This window comes from Lepisma saccharinum, chromosome 25 (genome assembly GCF_977018435.1).
Source record: "Lepisma saccharinum chromosome 25, izLepSacc3.1, whole genome shotgun sequence".
Classification (NCBI taxonomy): Eukaryota; Metazoa; Arthropoda; class Insecta; order Zygentoma; family Lepismatidae; genus Lepisma; species Lepisma saccharinum.
In genome coordinates, this window is record NC_139253.1 from 19,997,274 (window position 1) to 20,017,003 (window position 19,730).

Consider the following 19,730-nt stretch of genomic DNA (forward strand, 5'->3'; position numbering starts at 1 on the left):
TCTCTCTCTCTCTCTCTCTCCGCAAAACTGTTCCGATTCGTCCCATCGCATCACAAAGACTTATGCTCACCTTATTTATCGTGCTGTATGAAAAGTAACTTTCCTGTCGTTTACAAACAATTTTTGTACTGAAGAGTTCAAAAATGGTAGTGAAAAGTTGATAAGATTGAAATGATCTATTTTGAATGGAAATTCAACGGGAAATATCTTGCAGACGCTAATTATTTGAAGCTTATGTAAGAGTTATATTATAGAGTAACGTAATTTTTACGTTATTCTATGGTTATATGTATAATGAAGGGTACTAGTTTACTAAAAAAATGATTTTTTTTTTTGCCGAATTGCATGCATTGGCATTTATTTTCATTGTCTTTAGTTTTTAATTGATTTAATTATGGAACGAGATGATACCGTTCAAGTGGTGGTTTTATGTTAGCGCGGTTAGGTTTGATTTATTTGCTATAGTGCAGGGCAAATTAGTATGAATGAGTATGGCAGGCTAGTTAGAAGTTACATATTACATCTGTCCACCCTCAATTTTTACGAAAGTTTTCACTTTGTACTGAAACGGAAAGATATATTAGACTAACAGACATTCTTGGAACAGGCGAAAAGTATTTTCGTGTAACTTAATGCTCTTTAAACATTTTTCTAAAATCCACTCTTGTATTTTCTCTGGAGTCTGTTATAAACTTCCATTCTCAAGCAAATGTTGATGGGGTATTCCACAAAAAGTGGTCTTACTCCACGTATAAAACAAAATGAATTAATATGAAAATTTACCGGGTTTTTAATTGCATTAAGGTTTAAATGTTTGGGAATGCATGTAATTTTCACATTTCACCAACAACAATCATTTCCATCTGCAGCTTATATGCTTCACCAGATGGTAAAGCTATCTTTTTGAGCTATTTTCACCAGATTTTTAAACTCTGCATGTGCATGATCTACAACCTAGCCTGGCCTGCTGCATGGATGTGTGTATTCTTTGGTTGTTGATGTATATGTAGCTTATGTCAGTGTGCATTTATTGGTTACTGTTCGATCTCCGGTCAAAGGATTTCTTCATTTTACAGAAGAAACTACGGCATGAGTTTACAATACCGGACCACTCTCCAATTTCTATAAAATTTCGCCTACTTACTAATTTCGATGTCCTGATGACGTATCTGTAGTTCATATTTGGCGGTCACTTGTTAAAACTGTACATTTACGTGTACAACTTGTAAAATAACCTTGCGATTTACCACGGTGATTGTCCATACACAGCAATTCGGAACCATCTTTCTTTCGCAATTAATTACCTAATGGTCTTCCTTTACGCACAACAATCTTGTTGACGACAGACGAGGAATGCCTACGAGGTTAGGTTAGGCCTGTTAGGTTAGGTTCCATTAGCATAAATACAAAGAAGAATTAATATTTTAGCTAAGAGAACTATACCTTATCTTGCCTGTTGATTTCTTCATGTTGGGAAAATGGCGTCTTCCGTGGAGCTATTGTTCTTATGGTAGGGTTACGTTACGTTAAGAAAACATAGTTTATTTCATTTTTTTTCTCGATTTCCATACTTGACCGCCAATTATTACATGCAGATTCGTGATTAGGAGTTCACAATTAGTGAGTAGGCGAAATTTCATAGAAATTGGAGAGTGGTCCGGTATTGTAAACTCGTTCCGAAACTACTTACGAAAATGAGTTTCTGTAGCATTGTCAAAATTCGTGGACATATTTTCTTTCATCGTTGAATCTATTGGACCGGGAATTCATGTATTTTTGAAGAGAAATATGTCTCCGATGCACAATTGCTGTTGCTTTCACTTGCTTCCTCTACGTGTTGTGTACATTCAATGACGTAACCCCCTGTCAGTGTTTCCAACCACGCCGTTGTTTTGCAAGAATATGAAAAAACAAAATATACATTAGTGATATTACCACAACCCCAAATTTTAACTCTGTTTGCCTAACCTAAGCTAACCTAACCGTACTATGAATGGTTTGTGGGGCTATGCATGAATGGTATTTGGGGCTATGCGGGAATGGTTCTTAGCCCCAAATTTTAACTATGTTTGCCTAACCTAACCTAACCCTATTATTAAAATTTCAATCTCCGCGAAACGTCTCAAATTTGTTTATTTTGTTATTTTTCACATTCATACTTATGTATTCTGCATTGCTAAGGATTCTTGAAGGTGGGATTTCGCTTTTTTCACGAAAACAATTTCAATTTTCCACATATCGAGTAATTATTGTTCGTTCGTTTTTCGCTTGCAATCTTGACTAGCGTTGTCTATCATCAGTGGGTATGCAGTGTTTCCAACCTTCTTCACCGAAAAATACCTACTTTTCCCACACACCATTTACGATAGCCCCACAAACCATTCATAAATAGCCCCACGAACCATGCACGGCAAGGTTAGGTTAGGTTACGTTAGGTTAGACAAACGGTTAAAATTGTCATGTTCTTGCAAAAGAATGGCATGGTTGGAAACACTGACCAGGGGTTACATCATCAAACGCACACAACATTTAGTTCACATAGTGGAAGGACATAGATGCAACATCTTTTATGCATCGGAAAGACATTGATCTTGAAAAATGCATGATTTACCAGCCAAATAAATTAAACAATGGAAAAAGAAACACTTCCACGACCTTTCAAAAGTCTACAGAAACTCAGTTCAAAATTTTACTGGACTATTAGCATTAAAAATACTTCCCAACACCCGATCTTGTAATTTCTTGTCTACAGCCTTTCTGCTATTCTCACTACATAGTGGCAGTAGTAGTCACACTCATTTTTAATTGGATATAATTTCTTAGCAGCAAGTTCAGCAACACTGCCAATTAATATAATAAAATAAGATAAAATACAATGTCATGGTATGATTCAGGTAATTACTTTTGCTGGTGAAACTAGCTACATATGCTGTTCTCGCAACCTTTAATGAATTCAGGCTACGTCATGTTAGAATTTTTATTTTTCATTTGTTAGCAAATACCAAAAAGTACTTTACAATTGTATGAAAGCAGTTCATTATGAATATTTTAATCCAATCTCATGTCTAAAACCTTGCATTTTGTGTGTGAAATGTCACACGCATAATGCTCGAATGCAGTGGCGGCTGGTGGTCTGGCTCTATGGGTGTGCCCTGCTTCGTATTTCAGATTATTTTCTCCTTTCGCAGTATCCGTATTATTACTGCAGTCACTCCGTGCTTTGTAACTAACTTCCCTCCAAATATTCAACGACGTTAAATACTACGTATATGCTTTCACTGTGTACAGTTTTCCCTTTCATCATGAAATCAAACACTTTGCACTGAAACAGGAATGAGCTTTTGACAGTGCAACAATTTTGCAACACTTGAATAGGCACACAATGAAAGCAGCTGACTGATCAACGATTCCCTCGTGCGCGTTGATCGACTACAGTGCCACACGGACAGTTTATTTTGTCCAAGCTTCACTAAGCAAAGGCAATGCAAGACATTGTTTAAAGCACGCGTTTTGCTTTCAGTTGCCCCACTTCCTCCCCTTCTTTCTTTCTCCTGCCATGCTCGGAACAAGGTGGGCGAAGATACCATAGAAATTCCCTTTTCAAAAAAAAATAATAATAATAAAAACCCACCTCGATTTACGACGATGTGTGGGCTGCCTCTACTCTGCCACATAATCTTGAATGGAATGGGATTGCAACACTGCATCGTGAACACAGCACTAGTAGGGTTCGCCAAGTCCATAATACTGCAAGCTACAGGCGCCAGCCAATCCCTTTCTTCTCCTTGTGTGCTGCAAACAGTGGCATTTGAGCACACTGCGACTTGTGTGCGAAACGAACGCACCTCAGTTTGCAGGTGCTCGCAAAACGAGGCAAATGTGATTGCTGATGGAGCATGCGAACGTTTGATGTTTTGAAGGAGATAGTGTTCAGTGAATAAGTATAATAAAAAATTAATTGCATTACATATTTTTTTGGGTGTACACGTGCAAATAGGCAGAAGCCACTACTGCTGGAATACCCCTGACAGTAAATCCACTGTGGTTAAAATATCCCATGGCATAGATTGATCCTGTCAAATTTAATAAATATCTGTTTATCGTGAAGTAATTTCATTGCCATTTTATATCTATAGTTGTTGTGCAACCATGTTGGTTTTCTGTCCAAAAATATATTTTTGTACCTTACAATGACATTCAACCTCCCCTGCAAGCACTACCATGGAAAATATACTTAGGCTTCTGTGCCATAACAATTTCAAAACATCTTGCTCTCCAATTATGTTTGATTGACATAATTCCCCCCCCTTCCTCCTTTTTTTGTCTGGCTACTGTAAATATTATTACTTTTACACATTGTGCAGAATGAGGAGAACATGACTGAAATTGCAATGAAGTGTGAAATTATTGTTTAGATGTTTTCCATGTGGATTACCTGATTAGTAGTTTTGTAGGTATTTGGTCTCTCAATCTGTGTAGTGTAGTGACCTTTTATTTTGGTAACGGTTTTGATTGTTTCATGATTTTTTCTTCAAATTTTCCTAGCAGAAAGACTAATTATCGTAGCATTTTGGAAATCATTGTGACACAAAATTTGAATCTTCCTTAGAATAATGAGTAATGAATGTGAAAAAAGTTATTTATGTTGAAAATAACAACTTTAGAATTACCTTACGCAAGCATGTACGTGTCCCATGGACATGGTATTATCCGTTGACAAGTGACAGTAAGACTAGTGGGAATGAATGTAGAAGTAAATCGGAACCTTAGTAGAATGCATTTAGGGACTTTATTTTAATGCTAAGAGCATTATGCACAATGAAAGCATACATTGAACAAAATCTTAAGTAATCGCTAAATCTCCGCAGTATGTGTTAACAGACATAAATCGAAATTGAACCATGTAAAAATTGCATTTGTGCCACAATGAAATCGCAATGAAACAAAAGGAACTTGGGCCTTTATTTTTATTAAACAATGTTGAATAAATGCACAGGAAATGTGAAATACCAACATACTGCAAGGACAACCATGTGCCTAGGTCTTGCATTTCAGTAATCTTTGGTGTGAAATCACTTCCCTCTGAGGAGAGAATTAGTTAGCAATAATATCACATGATCACGAAAATATCACATCAGGAGTACTGAGGACACCTATGTTTGTACTTCGAACTAGTTAATGTTAATGAGATACAATTAATATATTTTTCAGATATGACAAGTAACGTAGCTAACTAATGGCAGAAGTTCATATAATTGGTCAACTGATTGGTGCAAGTGGATATCCAAGACAAAGTTTATTTTGTAAGTGGGGACTTCATACAGGTATGAAACAACTTAGTAGAAATTAATATTGTTTTATGCAACTTTTCCAGTTCACATAAATGCTACTCTGATATACAGTAAAAACTGCATATCCCGGAACCTCTATAAGAAGGAAACCTGTAAATACGGAAAAAAAGTCCCCAAAACGGACCGAGTTTATACCTGAAAATGACCTGCTTAAGGCGGAAACCTTCTTAACACGGAAATGGAACACCATTTAAAGACCAACAAGATGTTTTTATTCTCAGTAAGATGGAAATTTCTTCCTTTATTTTTTTTCGCTCGCAAGAATACAATGCAATACTGTAAGTGGAACATGCCTCTGTTGCCACTCGCTTATCGGTAACATTGTCGATATGAAAGAATGCACTACAATACTCATAGCTGTTACGATTCAGTTTCTTTCTTTCATCTCTTACCCTCTTTCTCCACCTTTCTTTGTCTATTTCTCTATTTTTCTTGTTATCTCTCTTTGTTTCTTTCTTTTTTTCTTCACTTTTATATCAATCTTTCTTCACCTCTCTTATTCCATCTTTCAATCTTTCTCTCTATGCACATCACGCTACGATGCCAGGGGTCCCGGGTTCGAAAAGATACATAAGTACGTACTGTACGTTCTTACTGTAAAAAGTGTACCAACATGTTGTGTAGTTACATAATTGTAATCTCTGCTATGTGTATTGCGACTGTATCACATTTTTATTCATGTACGTACATGCATTAGTACTCTACATTATAAGAAATACGAAATGTAAATCTGTCTTTCCATTATTTCCTGCAGCGCTCTATACTGTATAAGAAGGAAAACTGTTAAGATGGAAAATTTTGCTCGGAACCATCATGTTCCGGGATAGACAGGTTTTACTGTATTTTAATTGTCATGTGTTAAGGGTGTAAAGATAATTGACCATGATTAATACTTGAGGAGAGAACTGTGTATGACCATAAGAATGATATACTTTCTCATCTTCTAAACTGCATTTTTAAATACAGTTTTCTTGAGTTAATTTTTTTCATTATAATCTACAATTCTTTGGTGTGTTACAGGTACAATAGAGTGGTGTGGATTGCACTTTTAAATTTGGGTTCAATCCTAATTAGTTTATTTGCTTATTAAATGAGCTTCAAACAAACTATTGTGTCTCTTTTCTGTTGCAGAAATGGTCATTGTTTTTTAACATGTTGTGAAAACAGAAAAATTATGTCAGTTTTTCCTTTCAAAACACCTGTATTTTTGTACCATGTAGAAACATTTCTTATATTGTATGAAACTTGTTGACTTCTTTATGAAGTCTTAATGAATGTGAGTATGTAATTTGCCTAATTAACATTCATTCTCATCATCGTAATTAAGCAAAAGTGGCAGAATACGCATGACCAATAGAGTTTTGAAACTTCGGATGAGAGGTAGATAAAGTTTTAGTTAAAAGAAAGGAAAGTGAATGTTTTAGAGTTATACGTACCTCCTTCTTTATTCATGGCTAGTACATTCTTACAGGAGGAGGTTGGAAGGTGATATCAGGCTTAAAGGAGGGTCAGACACAAATTGATAACCCTCAGTATGAAGACATTGCTTATTGGTGTCATCCAATAGACATACATTTTGCAACAAAAGGACTTCAAGGTAAGTAGCATTTGTAGCAACAATCTGTAACATCTACCAGTAATATGACTTATGACTAAAAGCTGTTCCTGCATATGATGATTGAAAGAGATCATTGACTTCTGTGGCAGAGTTATATGCTACAATTTCAGAGGTTCTGTGTTTACTCCATTGTTCAGTTCATCCTCTTTCTTACAATTAACCCAAAAAAAGATGGAAAAGAAGGACTGATCCAATACTGATGTATTAGGATCACTTACAACAGTCAATTCTTTTCCAGCATCTGGGAATCTTGTGGGAACCACAAAAATGCTATGCAACACTGCCTCAGAGTCTAAATATCTTGAAAATTACGCATAATGTATAATTCTCATCATTTTGGCATTACAGGAAGAAATGGATTTTGTGATTATATATGTTATTTGGCTTTATGAATATGTTAAAGCAAAATACTCTGGCAGATTGGGGTACAAATCTGGGGGTGGGTCAAGGACACTTTACATTCCCTTCGTACATAAGGTTTAGCATAGCCCCCCCCCCCCCACCCTAATTGCTATTTTAAATATAAATGTTGTGAACCGTTACATTATTTCAATTTCCAAGTGTTGGTATTAGTCTTGGTGGGAATCATTAAGAATATCAGCAGTGCTATAGTTAAAGGGTCACAGTGGATATAAATAATTTGATCCAATTTTGCAGTTTTTAGATTGCTGCAATGACAATTTTTTGGGGGAAAATCATTTCTTCATATCCTAAGCAAAACTTGTTTTGCACATTGTTTTAATGGTGCGCATTTCTTGTTTCATTTTTAGCCTTCAGAATTTTGCAACACTACAAATAAATCAGATGAAAACCATCTGTGATGAATTCATATTTCAGTTCAAAAATACTTCGTGTGGTTCATTCGTAATTGTGTAATAAATTTTAAGATGAATTATTTCTTATTTCTTCTAAAATATTATGTACTGTCTTGCTAAAATACAATATCACTTTGATATTTCTTCTGATGATGTTTCAAATTATTTAGTTACGACACTATGTTTTTTTTTCATTAGGCTGGCCAAAATTGCATGTTCAGGTCTATCATCAAGACAGATTTGGACGGAATGAAATCTTTGGTTATGGATTTTGTCACATTCCGGTTTCCCCAGGCACACACAAACTTGATTGTGTGACATGGAGACCTGTGGGTAAGTGTGTTTTGGTGTATGTGAATGCAATGTAGTTTCGCTCTTAACTTTTGACTTGGTAACGCAGATATATTTTTATTCCCTGTTAATAGCATAAACAGCATAATCCTTTATCCTTTGTATTACACGTTTCACGAACCTTTCTCTGTCATCAAATCCAATAAACTAGAAGAAACCAATACAACCTATCATCCTGAATCAGATCCAAGGTGACCGATTGTTAATCTTTGACAAAACATAGTTGCCAGGTTCTCTTTTTGTAATCATATGTTTATCTTCTGTCACTTTCTTGCCTGTCCATTTTTGTGAATGTTGGTATCACATGATAACTTTGTTGCAGGAGATGGCATGAACGTAAGCAGCATATATTTCATACTTGTTCTGTCAACATATTTTTGAATGAATGAAAATTGGATACACCTGAGGCTTTATTTTCCCGAATTTCCATCAGTCCTTTCTTCTTGATCAGGATCCGCAAAAATGTTTCGGATGAGACAAAGAGTAGTAATTTTCTTAGATGATTTATTTATTGTTCCTTACGACAAGTAATAATTAAACTCAGGTGTACATATCCAACTTTTAAGAATTTTTTAAAAAAAATACATCTCATCTATTGAGTTAATTACTTCACTCAGACCGACAATTGACAAAGCTGTAATGCTGAAAGAGGTGATGAAATAAAAAAATAATAATATTTATTTATTCACAAATAGTAGAAACAAATATTTTAATTTTTCAATTTTCAAACTTGAATCTGCGATATTGTTGCATGCATGCAGGATAAAATTTGTTTTCTCTATTACTCATAGTAATGGAACCAAGGCTAAGTAAATAAAATAATATTAATTACTGTTGTAATGTGCCAACTATATTTTATCAAGGTACTAAATGGAATTTATAGTTTGTTATTCCATCTAAAATTGTAAATTAGAAAAAAATGAATTCTTATGTTTTCAGGTTCCCTACGTGATCAAATTACCCAATTCTTTTTGGGTGGTGGGCCACAGTTGCGAAATCCAGACCTAGTGTACTCCGGAAGTGACCGCTATCGTCTTCAGACTGAAACTATGGGAGTTGTTCATTTAGAGCTTGGAATTATACTTCGTAATTTTGACAAATTTGGTATTGAATGCTAGCTGCAATCTGCAAGAATAGTAAAATTATTTGACAACGTGTTGCATGTTAATTGATATACGCAATGTTGCTTTTAGTGTTTGTGTGTTGTAGTTTGATTGCTAGTGAAAGTTTTGCTCAGACAGCGGATAGCAGTGTAACACCCAGCAGTGAGTGTGAAGTGAACCAATCAGAAGAGCAGCAGGGTGTTAACAGTAGCAATGGTAGGGATATTGACAAACCTGTCAGTTCGGTTTGTGTTACGGTGACTAATCCAACTACTATGCAAGAAACTACCACTACGCAGGAAACTACTACTATGCAGGAGACTACTACTACACAAGAAACTACTACTATGGAAGAGTCTACCACCATTCAAGAAGAAACTACTACAGTAAAAGAAGAAACAACAGAAAAGCCAACAACCGTAACAGAAAATGCCACGGAAACAGTAACAGAAACTGACAAAGTAACAACAACAACAGAACAAGTGACAACTATTGTTACTACTTCCACAACCACACCACCTCCAGAACCTGAACCCCCATTTATTGATGATGGATTCTGTATCTGTGATCTAACTGTAAGTACAATTACATTTTTTCTACATATCCAATATATATATAGCCCCAATCCCACCACTCACTCACTGACTCACTGACATAAATGTTCTCCATGAAGGAAGCCCCGGAGGCGAAAAATGTCCGATTACGACCCCCCATGAAATCGTCCAAAAAGTTCGAGAAAATTCAAAAATCGCTCAATCGGCCCTTCCTTAAGGGTGAAAATGCCCTTTTTTCACGTCCTTAGCAACCGTTGCCACGGGCATTTCTTTTGCACACATTGTTTCCTTCAATTCTTAATTGTCCAGCTACATTATATTTCTCACAGATCACACAGATGAATCAACTCCTGGTTCAAAAAGGTGCCTCAAACAAGGGTGACATCTACATAGGGAGTTTCAGCCCAGACACAATTACTTACGTATATATTGGTAAACTCAATTCGAAAATGTCTACATCGTGGTTGTTTTAATTAAATGTTTAGAGGTATAATAACATACAATTACTTAGAGAGTTTGCGGTGCTTGTTGTTCACCATGGAAATGGATGTTGCTAGGGAACTTAAAGAAAGTTTATTTTCACCCTGAAAACTACTGTAAGTGAATTATGCTAGACTTTTCGTATTTCAAAATTCAAGCGTCAGAATTTATTACAGAGGCAAGGTAGGAATTTGGGGGAAATAAAGGAAGACAATAATTTTCCAATTACTTTTAAAAATGTGAAAATGACAAAAGACGTAAATATTGCATTTCCAATTTAGTGTCGCTATTGAATTTGTTTATGCAAGACATCCAGCTAATAATCTTGAAACGGTTATTACTTATTCAGTTTATTATTAAGAAAATAGACAATAATGCTTTGAATATTTGTGACTTATTAGAGCCCATACACACACAAAGTTACTTTCTAAACTTTTAAAATTAGTGAACTTATACACTTGTTCCCCTTCATCCAATACAACATGCAGACATTTTACCCCATCTATAATATGATTACGCCCACAAAGTGGCCGAAGGTCAAACATGCGAGCATACAAGACGTGGCCTTGGCCACGTCGAAAGTACGCGAGTCTGTATTATAACGTAAAAGTAAGGAGGAATATAACTAGATCCAGGATGTTTTTACATTTTCTTATTTTATTACATTAATTAACTGCTAAAAACCTGAAATGTTCACTAATTATACGAATAGGACTCATATTATTTCTTATTTTGCATATTTGTAGTGATTTTTCATTGAGATATTAATTATGCTTCTTTATTCCTGTAATAACCTTTGCAGATATTCTTATTGTTAATAAGTATTATGTATTGGTATCGATGTGAGAAAGTATGGGTGCTAATTTAATCACTGATACTGGGCAATATTTTTTCAGTCTGGTTATGTTAAAAGTTCAGCAAAATGTCATGTGATAATTTTAGTGCCTAAATATTCTGGAAATTATGCAAAGTGCTTATTAATTTTTCACCATTATTATGTGGGAAAGGAATGGATTTTATGATTAATATAATGTTGTGGTTATTTCATGTGTGAACCTATGAATAATTAAAATTGTGGTAAACAGATACTCATTTTACATAGTTGTAGTGGAATACTTACATATAGTTGCATTTATAAATATTCTGAACAAATTTAAATTGTGAGGAATCTTGAAAAGGATCAAAATGGTATCGGCTCAGCTTTTGCATAAATGGTGGGGGAAAATCTACCTCTGTGACTTAACTATGGTGACAATTTACTGCTTCTGTAGTTAACTGTAAGTTTTAGTAAGGAAATGTCAGTGACAGCTATAATTCTTTCCATGGTTGCATGCATGCAGAACAGAAAATATAATTTTCAAGGCATCCTTGTATTACCAAGAAAATAATTTTTGAATTTCATATCCTGCTAACCCTTTCCACTTGGAATAGAAATACTAGCCTTCTAGCTCAGATTTTTTTCCCGGAATTTTTTAAAATTTAATTGATTGTCTACCTTTTTCATGTTTTACAGTTCTAAACTTAAAATTATTACTGAGTGTAGATTTTGGATAAATAAAAGTAGCACTTTACCTTCATTATGGAATTTTGATGAATAAAAATACATTTTTATGTTCAATGTAATTTGTTTTTTTATAGAGCTTAGATGAGTAAATACATTTGTACCTTCATTATACTTTGTATTATAACATGGCATTGTATCTTTCAAAACATTCAGCAGAATGTAGTCAGGGATTCTTTTGAACAAGTTACACAAAAGTAAATTGTCTCTCTCCATTGCCCAGGCACATTTCTATTACTACAAACAGCACAGTCATCTTGTTCAGAACTATCAGATCGAAGCGACAATTGAAAATTAACAAGAACAATACAGTCTTGCAGATCTGCTGACAATATCTGATTGCCCCAAATGTGAATTTAGTTTCATGAAACTGGACATACAGTTTAAAATGGGATCCAAACTACTATGTGTGTGTCTCGTTTTATCGAACCTGAGACCCATTGTTTACTAGGCAACGAAGTTCCCACTATGCTGCCAGGAGGCCCAGATCTGGCTTGCAAGTGGAAAGGTTAATGTTATTGGTGTTATACAGCAAAATCCTCTGTTTGTGGTGGTGAGAGAGACATTACGATGTCAAGTGTTTTAATAACTGTTTTTCCTCCTAGGTTTTGTCATGTGACATTAATTGTTGTTGCGATCCAGATTGTTCAAAGATTGACCGAGAAGCATTTTCACATTGTAAAGAGAGACCTTCGCCTACACTTGATCCCAGGTATTGTTATCAGTCAATGTTCATATACCGCAACAACACTGAACTAAAGATCAACCGGACAAAGGATGGATTGTTTTGTATTGTTCATGATAACTTGCCACAAAGGCTAAAATATGAAGATAGACAGGTAAGGGGGGGGGGGGGGGCAAGGATTTCAAGACATTCCACAAAATATGAAAAATATGATGTTTCAATAGATTCAGATACTTCTGTAGTATAGCGATGATTTTATTAAGTCAATCTAGTTTCTAGATCGTAGAAATTTTAGTGAAAAATGCAGTCTCGAAAAGGACTCTATTTTTCGCTGAAATTTCTACAAAGTAGTGTATTCCAAGTCATAAGGTATTTTGTACATATACAGTATTAAAGCATTTTTTCAATTTGTTTACAAATAACACAAATTTTGCACTCAATTTGTTGGTTTTTCAGGTGCATATTCAGTTTTAACACAATATTTCAGGTGCTTCAGTTTTCATCAGTTCAGTTTATGAAAGTGATCCTGCTTGTCATTTCACCTGATGAAGACTGATCATTCTTGTCAACTCATCTGATGTAGATTGATCATCCTTGTTAACTCACTTCATGGAAATGTATCATCCTTGTTAACTCACCCAGTGAAGGTTGATCAGCCTTGTTAACTCACGTGATGATACGGTTTGAAACATTTGAAATATTATGTTAAAACTGAATATGTTGAGGAAAAATCAATAAAATAAATGTAAAAGTCATTTATTTATTCATATACCGGTATACATATTTTCATTTGATATATATTCTTTCTTAATGAGCCATGCTATTTTTTAACCACATTAGAAAGAAAGTAGCTGCAATAGAGGACTATTATAATAGTTTTATTGAGGAAGAGAGAGACAGAAATTGTATACTAGATATTTAGTTTTATTTCACTTTTCTATTTTTAAGATAATTGGTCAAAGAGATGAAAGGACTAACATAATGAAACATTCAAGCCTTACAGAGTGTTTGAACCCAGTGCCCCTAGTTTCTTGGAATTCTACACTAAACACTTCACTAAGGCTCTCTTAAACTTTTAATCTGTAATGACTCTTTGAATTAGGCATTGAATTGATATTTACTTTAAATACTGATAACGCCAAACCATGAACTCCAACACATCACTGGAGACATTATATTCATAGGTGAATTATTCTGAGAAATGGTATACAGATTCTATGCATTAAGTTTATACAGTTATTTGTCCTGCACATGCTGTTTCGTAAACCAATTCTGGGGCAGTTTTTGCTTTTTAACACATTGAATAGCTAGTTTTTATGTGTGTTTAATTAAAGGTCTTCCGTGATAAGATGGTGGCTGGTATAATATCTTTGTAATCAAGAAATTGCAGGTTCGATTCCTGGTGGAGGCACACTTTAAAAAGTAGATCTAGTCCAGATTATGCTATTCAAGAACTTAAAACAAAATTTGTCATCTCAATCTTTCTATTTGTACATACAGTGAAACGCCAATTTTACGTTCCTTAATTTTACATTTTCCCGCATTTTAAGTTTCTTCAGCTTGGTCCCCTGAAAAACATAAAATCTAGGTTCGTAATTGAACTACTCTCCATTTGAGAGTGGTTAACATGACTGGCTATGAAGCCAGAGATCCCAGGTTCAAACCCTGGGTAAGACTTTGCTGTGTCGTTGGAAAGATTTATGAATTTTAATGGAACTGTCTTTTTCTTTAGAGACTTGGGGAGAGGAAAGAGCTTGACAAGCTTGTTCGACAGAAGAGGACTTTCAAATGGAATATGAATGATATCGAATTACCTTCTCTTGATGTGGCAGCTAAATACAAAGCAGGGCAGTTACTTTGGAAAGTGTTCAGAGATGGCACTGTTGTTCCTTTTGGTAAGTTCCTTGGGGACAGAGAATTTCATGATTGCTTTGAAAAAGCCTTTCTAGAACAAAAGCATACAGGTAAAAGTGCTCCCCTGTGCTTAGCACAACGCCATGAAGGCGTATAGGGGGTGTGGGGGTAATGCCCCACACTTTCTTGATCCGGTCGTGAATGGGGGTGATGTGATCAGCATCCGCCCCTGACCGCCTTTACCCATCAGGGTTTCCCCCAGGTACCCATGTTATTCGACGCTGGGTGGGTGCCGGGGCCGCTTCCATCGTTAGAAAAGTTCCCGGATTTGAACCGGCCGGGGATCGAACCCAGGACCTTTAGCATGGTATTCAGACGCGATACCAACTGAGCCACCGCGGCCACAGGTTAATCCAAATTGAATTTTACCTGATATTCAAATGGTCTGATATAAAATTGCAAATGTTCCAGAACCTAAACGTCATGGAAAAAGAAGATGCATGTTTAGATACTTTAGAAAGCCAGGGTACAAACAGTTACGTCCAGTCTAAGAATAAGAAATATGAGATGAGTTAAGTTATTGGCTACTAATATAGCTATTGGCTGATACCAACAGAGTACCCATTAATATGACCCATCCCTATAAAATTGTAACATTATGCAAATTTTCTAAAGGGCTTTCATTCCACACAGCCATGGTGCATCAGGCTTTGGGCTCTGGTTACAGAATACCTGCTGGTTCAAGTCTCTTGAAGGGAAGCATAACAACTTTTCTCGGAGCTACGAATGAGTTGCGCAACCTGGTCATAGAAAACCTACGACAACTGGGGTTAGTCATGCTGCCCACATGTCGCCTGGTAAGTGGTCGGATTTTTGCCTACCTCTGCTGAGCCATGTGGGAGTGAGATCGGCAGTCAGTAGGTAGGCCCCGGACATTGAGATCTGTTGTGCCACAGGTCATATAAAGGGCTTTTTTATTGTTACAATTTTACCCGGTGGAGGTATATAGTGGTTCGGATCCCACTTTAAACTGTATGCCCAGTCCCGATTAGCCTTACTGTGCATAAAGTGGACTTAAAACACCAAATCAACCAGCCAAATCATTGTTACAATTTGTGTATTTTCCATTTATAATTATTTATTTTATTGTGTTTAAATGTTAAACACCCTTGTATGCTGTTGCTTAAGCAATATTTAAGTTATTTCAAGATATTTTCTTTTTGAACGACTATGGTTGTACATTATAAAAAATAAAATGTTAAAAATTATAAATTTTAATTAATGAATTGCTTCAATCACCTATCCAAGAACTTAATCGTGGATACTAATATGTGAGATATAAGCTAAAATACTAATAGTATAGTTGTATTTGAAACATAAATAAAATATTACTAATAGTATAATTGTATTTGAAACATAAATAAGATATTGCTATGTGTATTTAAAAACTGTTTGTTTACTCAATTTTCAGTTCTCCCAGTGAGACTTACTACAAACTTTTGCCAAACATCTAAAAACATTCAATATTTGGTGGAATGGGAAGGTTCCTGCAGCCAATTTGCACCAAATGAACAAAATTGTGAAGTGGATAAATTATTCAGTGCAGAAAGTTTTTATGATGATTTTCATATTTTAATGTCACCTTCAAGACTGAACGACTCTTCACTACAGGTACGTTGATATTTGGATATAAGAAATTTGCTGGAAAATGCAATATGTAGCAAACATGAATAGATCAATATCTGGAAATATTGCATGTAGTGATACACTTTAGTTCTGTATTTGTGTGTACAATGCATCTTCTCTGTCATGAAGGTGTACTATATTCTATTTAATGAAACTAGTTACATTAAAGTATGGCATTAGTGTTTACATGTCCAGGGGTGTCCAATTGTAATGAGAAGTTGCAGTATACAAACATAAAAACTTACATGGAGATCCAAGTGACCTAGTTCCATTCATGGTTAACCACGATTTTTATGTAACTTTCCAGATAAGCTAAATTGACCTACAGTTTAAAGTGCGATCCAAATCATTATGTGCCTCCACCAGGTATCGAACCTGGGGCCCCTTGATTACAAAGCAACTACCATTGAAAGACACTTATGCTGATTTTTACTTATTTCATATCTATACAATAGTTTTTCTTGTATGTATGCATTGCTTGCATTGTAGAATTATTTCTCTTGTAGTCTGTGTTTTTATGCTTATAACAACCATAGACTACAAGAGAAATAACTATACAATAGTTTTAATTTATATTAATTTCTGTCTTAACTGATGCATATTGTATTTTTATCTTACAAATATTGTATAAAAGTGTTTCAAATAAGAGACATTTGCACGTCTTCATTATAAATATCAATGTCAGTAAGTAAATATTGTTATTACTACACCAAGAACACAAACATTTAAAAGACTGCTTTGGTAATCAAGCATATTTTACTTACGTGAAATTTTCTATTTTCACATTGCGCAATTTGATGGTTAAATCCTATTAATTTCAAAGACTCTCTGTCTTCATTCTGTCGTACCCTTAGTGAATGAAGACAGATAGTCTTTGAAATTAATAGGATTTAACCATTAAATTGTGCAACACGGAAATAGGAAATTTCGATATTTCACGTAAGTAATTTTAAACCGCATCCATCATGAAAGCATGTTTTGTTCCGAAGGTATGATGTTTACTGTGAAGGTTTTGGGTTCAAAAAAATGTCCAGGGCACAGGCATGTTTTCACTTTAATTTAATCATCATTCGTCCTTAACATGAGAGATAGAGAAGTTGTTACAATTAGCATTTAAAAAATATTTGTGAATAGGGAAAGCATACGTACAAGTGTTTTGGTCCTAAATGTCAATTTGTCGATTCTAATTTTGGGAACCTATCTCAGGAGTTTATTTGAGGTAGTTGAAACCTTAAACAGTGACCGAAGAAGGTAAAATGTTTACTAAAGATTGAAAAAGGAAAACAGTGTAGTGCAGGTTCCCAATATGAAACCTTACAGTTTTACATTTTGGTAGGAATTTTCCTTTTTATTTATTATGACTTTTTTTTTTAAGCACTCTAGGCATAATACACAAATAATACACGTCACTTTGCTTCGGTAAAACACAACCTGGGATAAAGAAATAAGATACAATTTTTTGATTTCAGCTTTCAGCCATCTTTCTTTCAGTAGTGCTCATGATAAATTTTTTACCTCATTCTTTATTGATATTTTTTCTTTCCAGACTTGAATACAAATTGACATAATTTCTACAAAGTTTTATATTAACCAATTTGAATAGTTTTTTACAATATTTTCTGATAATAACTTATTATTGAATAATTTGAAATAAAATAGGTTTTAAAAAGAAATCGCTACTATGTTGGGATATGGTTTGCTATGGTGAACAATAGATGGCTCTGGACTTATGAGTATTTTTCTAACATTTTTCTTTATTGTTTCTGAATGTTTTACTGTGGTGGAAATGAGTTAATATCTTGATCTTTTTTACAGAATTTAGAATTTTATTTGAAATTGAGAAGATAAACTACATGTAGGAAGATACCAAAGTTTAATTTCTAATTGTCATAAAGAAAAATGTATGTAATTTCCTTTTATACAAGTAATAAGAGAGCTAAATTTTTCTTGCCAAATGGCTTTCATATCAATATCATGATGATATTGATATATTATCATATTTTTCTTTTAGTGGAATGGTGGCTATGTGAACATTAAGGAAACTGTAAACACTGCATAATTACTTATCTTTTTGTGTCTCTCTTCTCTTTTAGGTGGCCAAATGCACTTCAGATGTGTGTGTTACTGTAAATCCATGCCTGTGTCAAGATACATTGTTCAAAGATTGCCTGTGTGACAGTAACACAACCTCAGAGGTCCCGCAGCCACGTTTTAGCAATGGTTCATGTGTCAATGTTGTGAAAAGTGTAAAGTATGTGATATCTCATAACGGAATAGAAGGGATTATGAAAGCCGATGCCTATATTTTGCTTACAAATATTACCGCATCACAAGCTGCTTTTACGCAAGAATTTATTGTGACTTATAATTGGGAGGATGACGAGAGGTCGTTTAAATTAAGTGGCAACCCCGGTTATGTTGCTGGTAAGCCAATCATGGCTGGATGGAAAGAAACTATGAAAGACGCTGACGAGGACAAGGAAGCAATAATGCTTAGTGAAGATCCTGACGATTGGCTTACTCTTTTGACTCCTACAAATAATGGGAAATGCACTAATCAAGGAAAGCCGAACAGGCGTCCTATTTTATTTCAAGAGAGTCTCCGTTCGAGCTGTAGCCTAGTGTTAAATTGGTCAAATTTCACAGATGAAGGTTGTCGGTCTCTTCAGCAAGAAACATTACACTTACTCATCGGTGAGCCAAAGGAGAATGTTACCAGTAACCCCAGATACGTAGCCACGTATGGAAATTCAGATGTACACGAAACTGGTGACTGGGTTCAAATTTTGTCCCCAAAATATCCTGATGAGGTAAGCTTTCTGGTCAAAGATAGTCAGCGACTCGTGTGTAAGTACGTAACTACTAACCTTCACGTAGAGGTGGTTTATGCTAATGTCGGCTCACTAGCGAATCCCCAATCAAAAATCATTGGTGTGGCTTTCACTTTTGGACCCATCCGTGACATTTTGCTTAGCTGCGGGAATAGTTGTATGATGGAAAAGCCAAGTCGCAATGTTACATTTGAATTAGTAACGTCGGTTTCTTTCATCGACGTTACAAAACCTGCTATTGCTGCATTTGCAGCACCACCTGTTTATGAAATAAAGCTTCCTCATGATTTTTTCTACCCATTCATGTCGAAAACCAATATAGTTTTCCCTCAGAACACAATGATTCTTCTATGTATATGCATTTTGGCATATCGTGTCCTGTAGATGCTGCTGGTGAGGTTTCATTGTAAAGTCATTCCAGATTAGTAGATTTATGTAAATATTATTTATATCTCCATTGATCAATGTAGTGAAACTTGGTCACGTATGAATCTCTGTTTGCAGTCTGATTCCTGTACTAACATAATTATTCAAATATCATTAGTCATGATACTGTAGCTCGATTAGTGTGTTATTAATGTAGCTGTTGGTAGGAATCTTAAATACACAATTAGTAGTAGTTGAGCACAAATTAATACTGACAATTAAATTTCTAAATATCATGTCACTTGTGGAATCATACTAGTCATTAAGTGTAGAAGAATACTTGACGTGCATAGCTGTTTTATACATTCATAAAAGTGCACTTAAAAATGCATTGTGAACCATTTGTATTTTGATTAAGTGTTTATTTTATTTTATGTGTATGTATGTCTTGAAAAGTGAAGGGATTTTGTCTTTT

At 34.9% G+C, this 19,730-nt stretch overlaps 1 protein-coding gene across 1 annotated transcript; it reads left to right on the forward strand.

The window, feature by feature from the left end:
- Positions 1 to 54: 54 nt before the first annotated feature.
- Positions 55 to 19,730, forward strand: LOC145978714 (tectonic-1-like). Its single transcript, XM_083111521.1, has 10 exons — positions 55 to 236; positions 5,212 to 5,324; positions 6,823 to 6,948; positions 7,983 to 8,117; positions 9,075 to 9,252; positions 9,312 to 9,813; positions 12,439 to 12,672; positions 14,251 to 14,413; positions 15,844 to 16,043; positions 18,152 to 19,730. The coding sequence occupies exons 2-10, from the start codon at positions 5,237 to 5,239 to the stop codon at positions 19,271 to 19,273; spliced, it is 2,748 nt and encodes a 915-aa protein (XP_082967647.1). The 5' UTR covers positions 55 to 236; positions 5,212 to 5,236; the 3' UTR covers positions 19,274 to 19,730.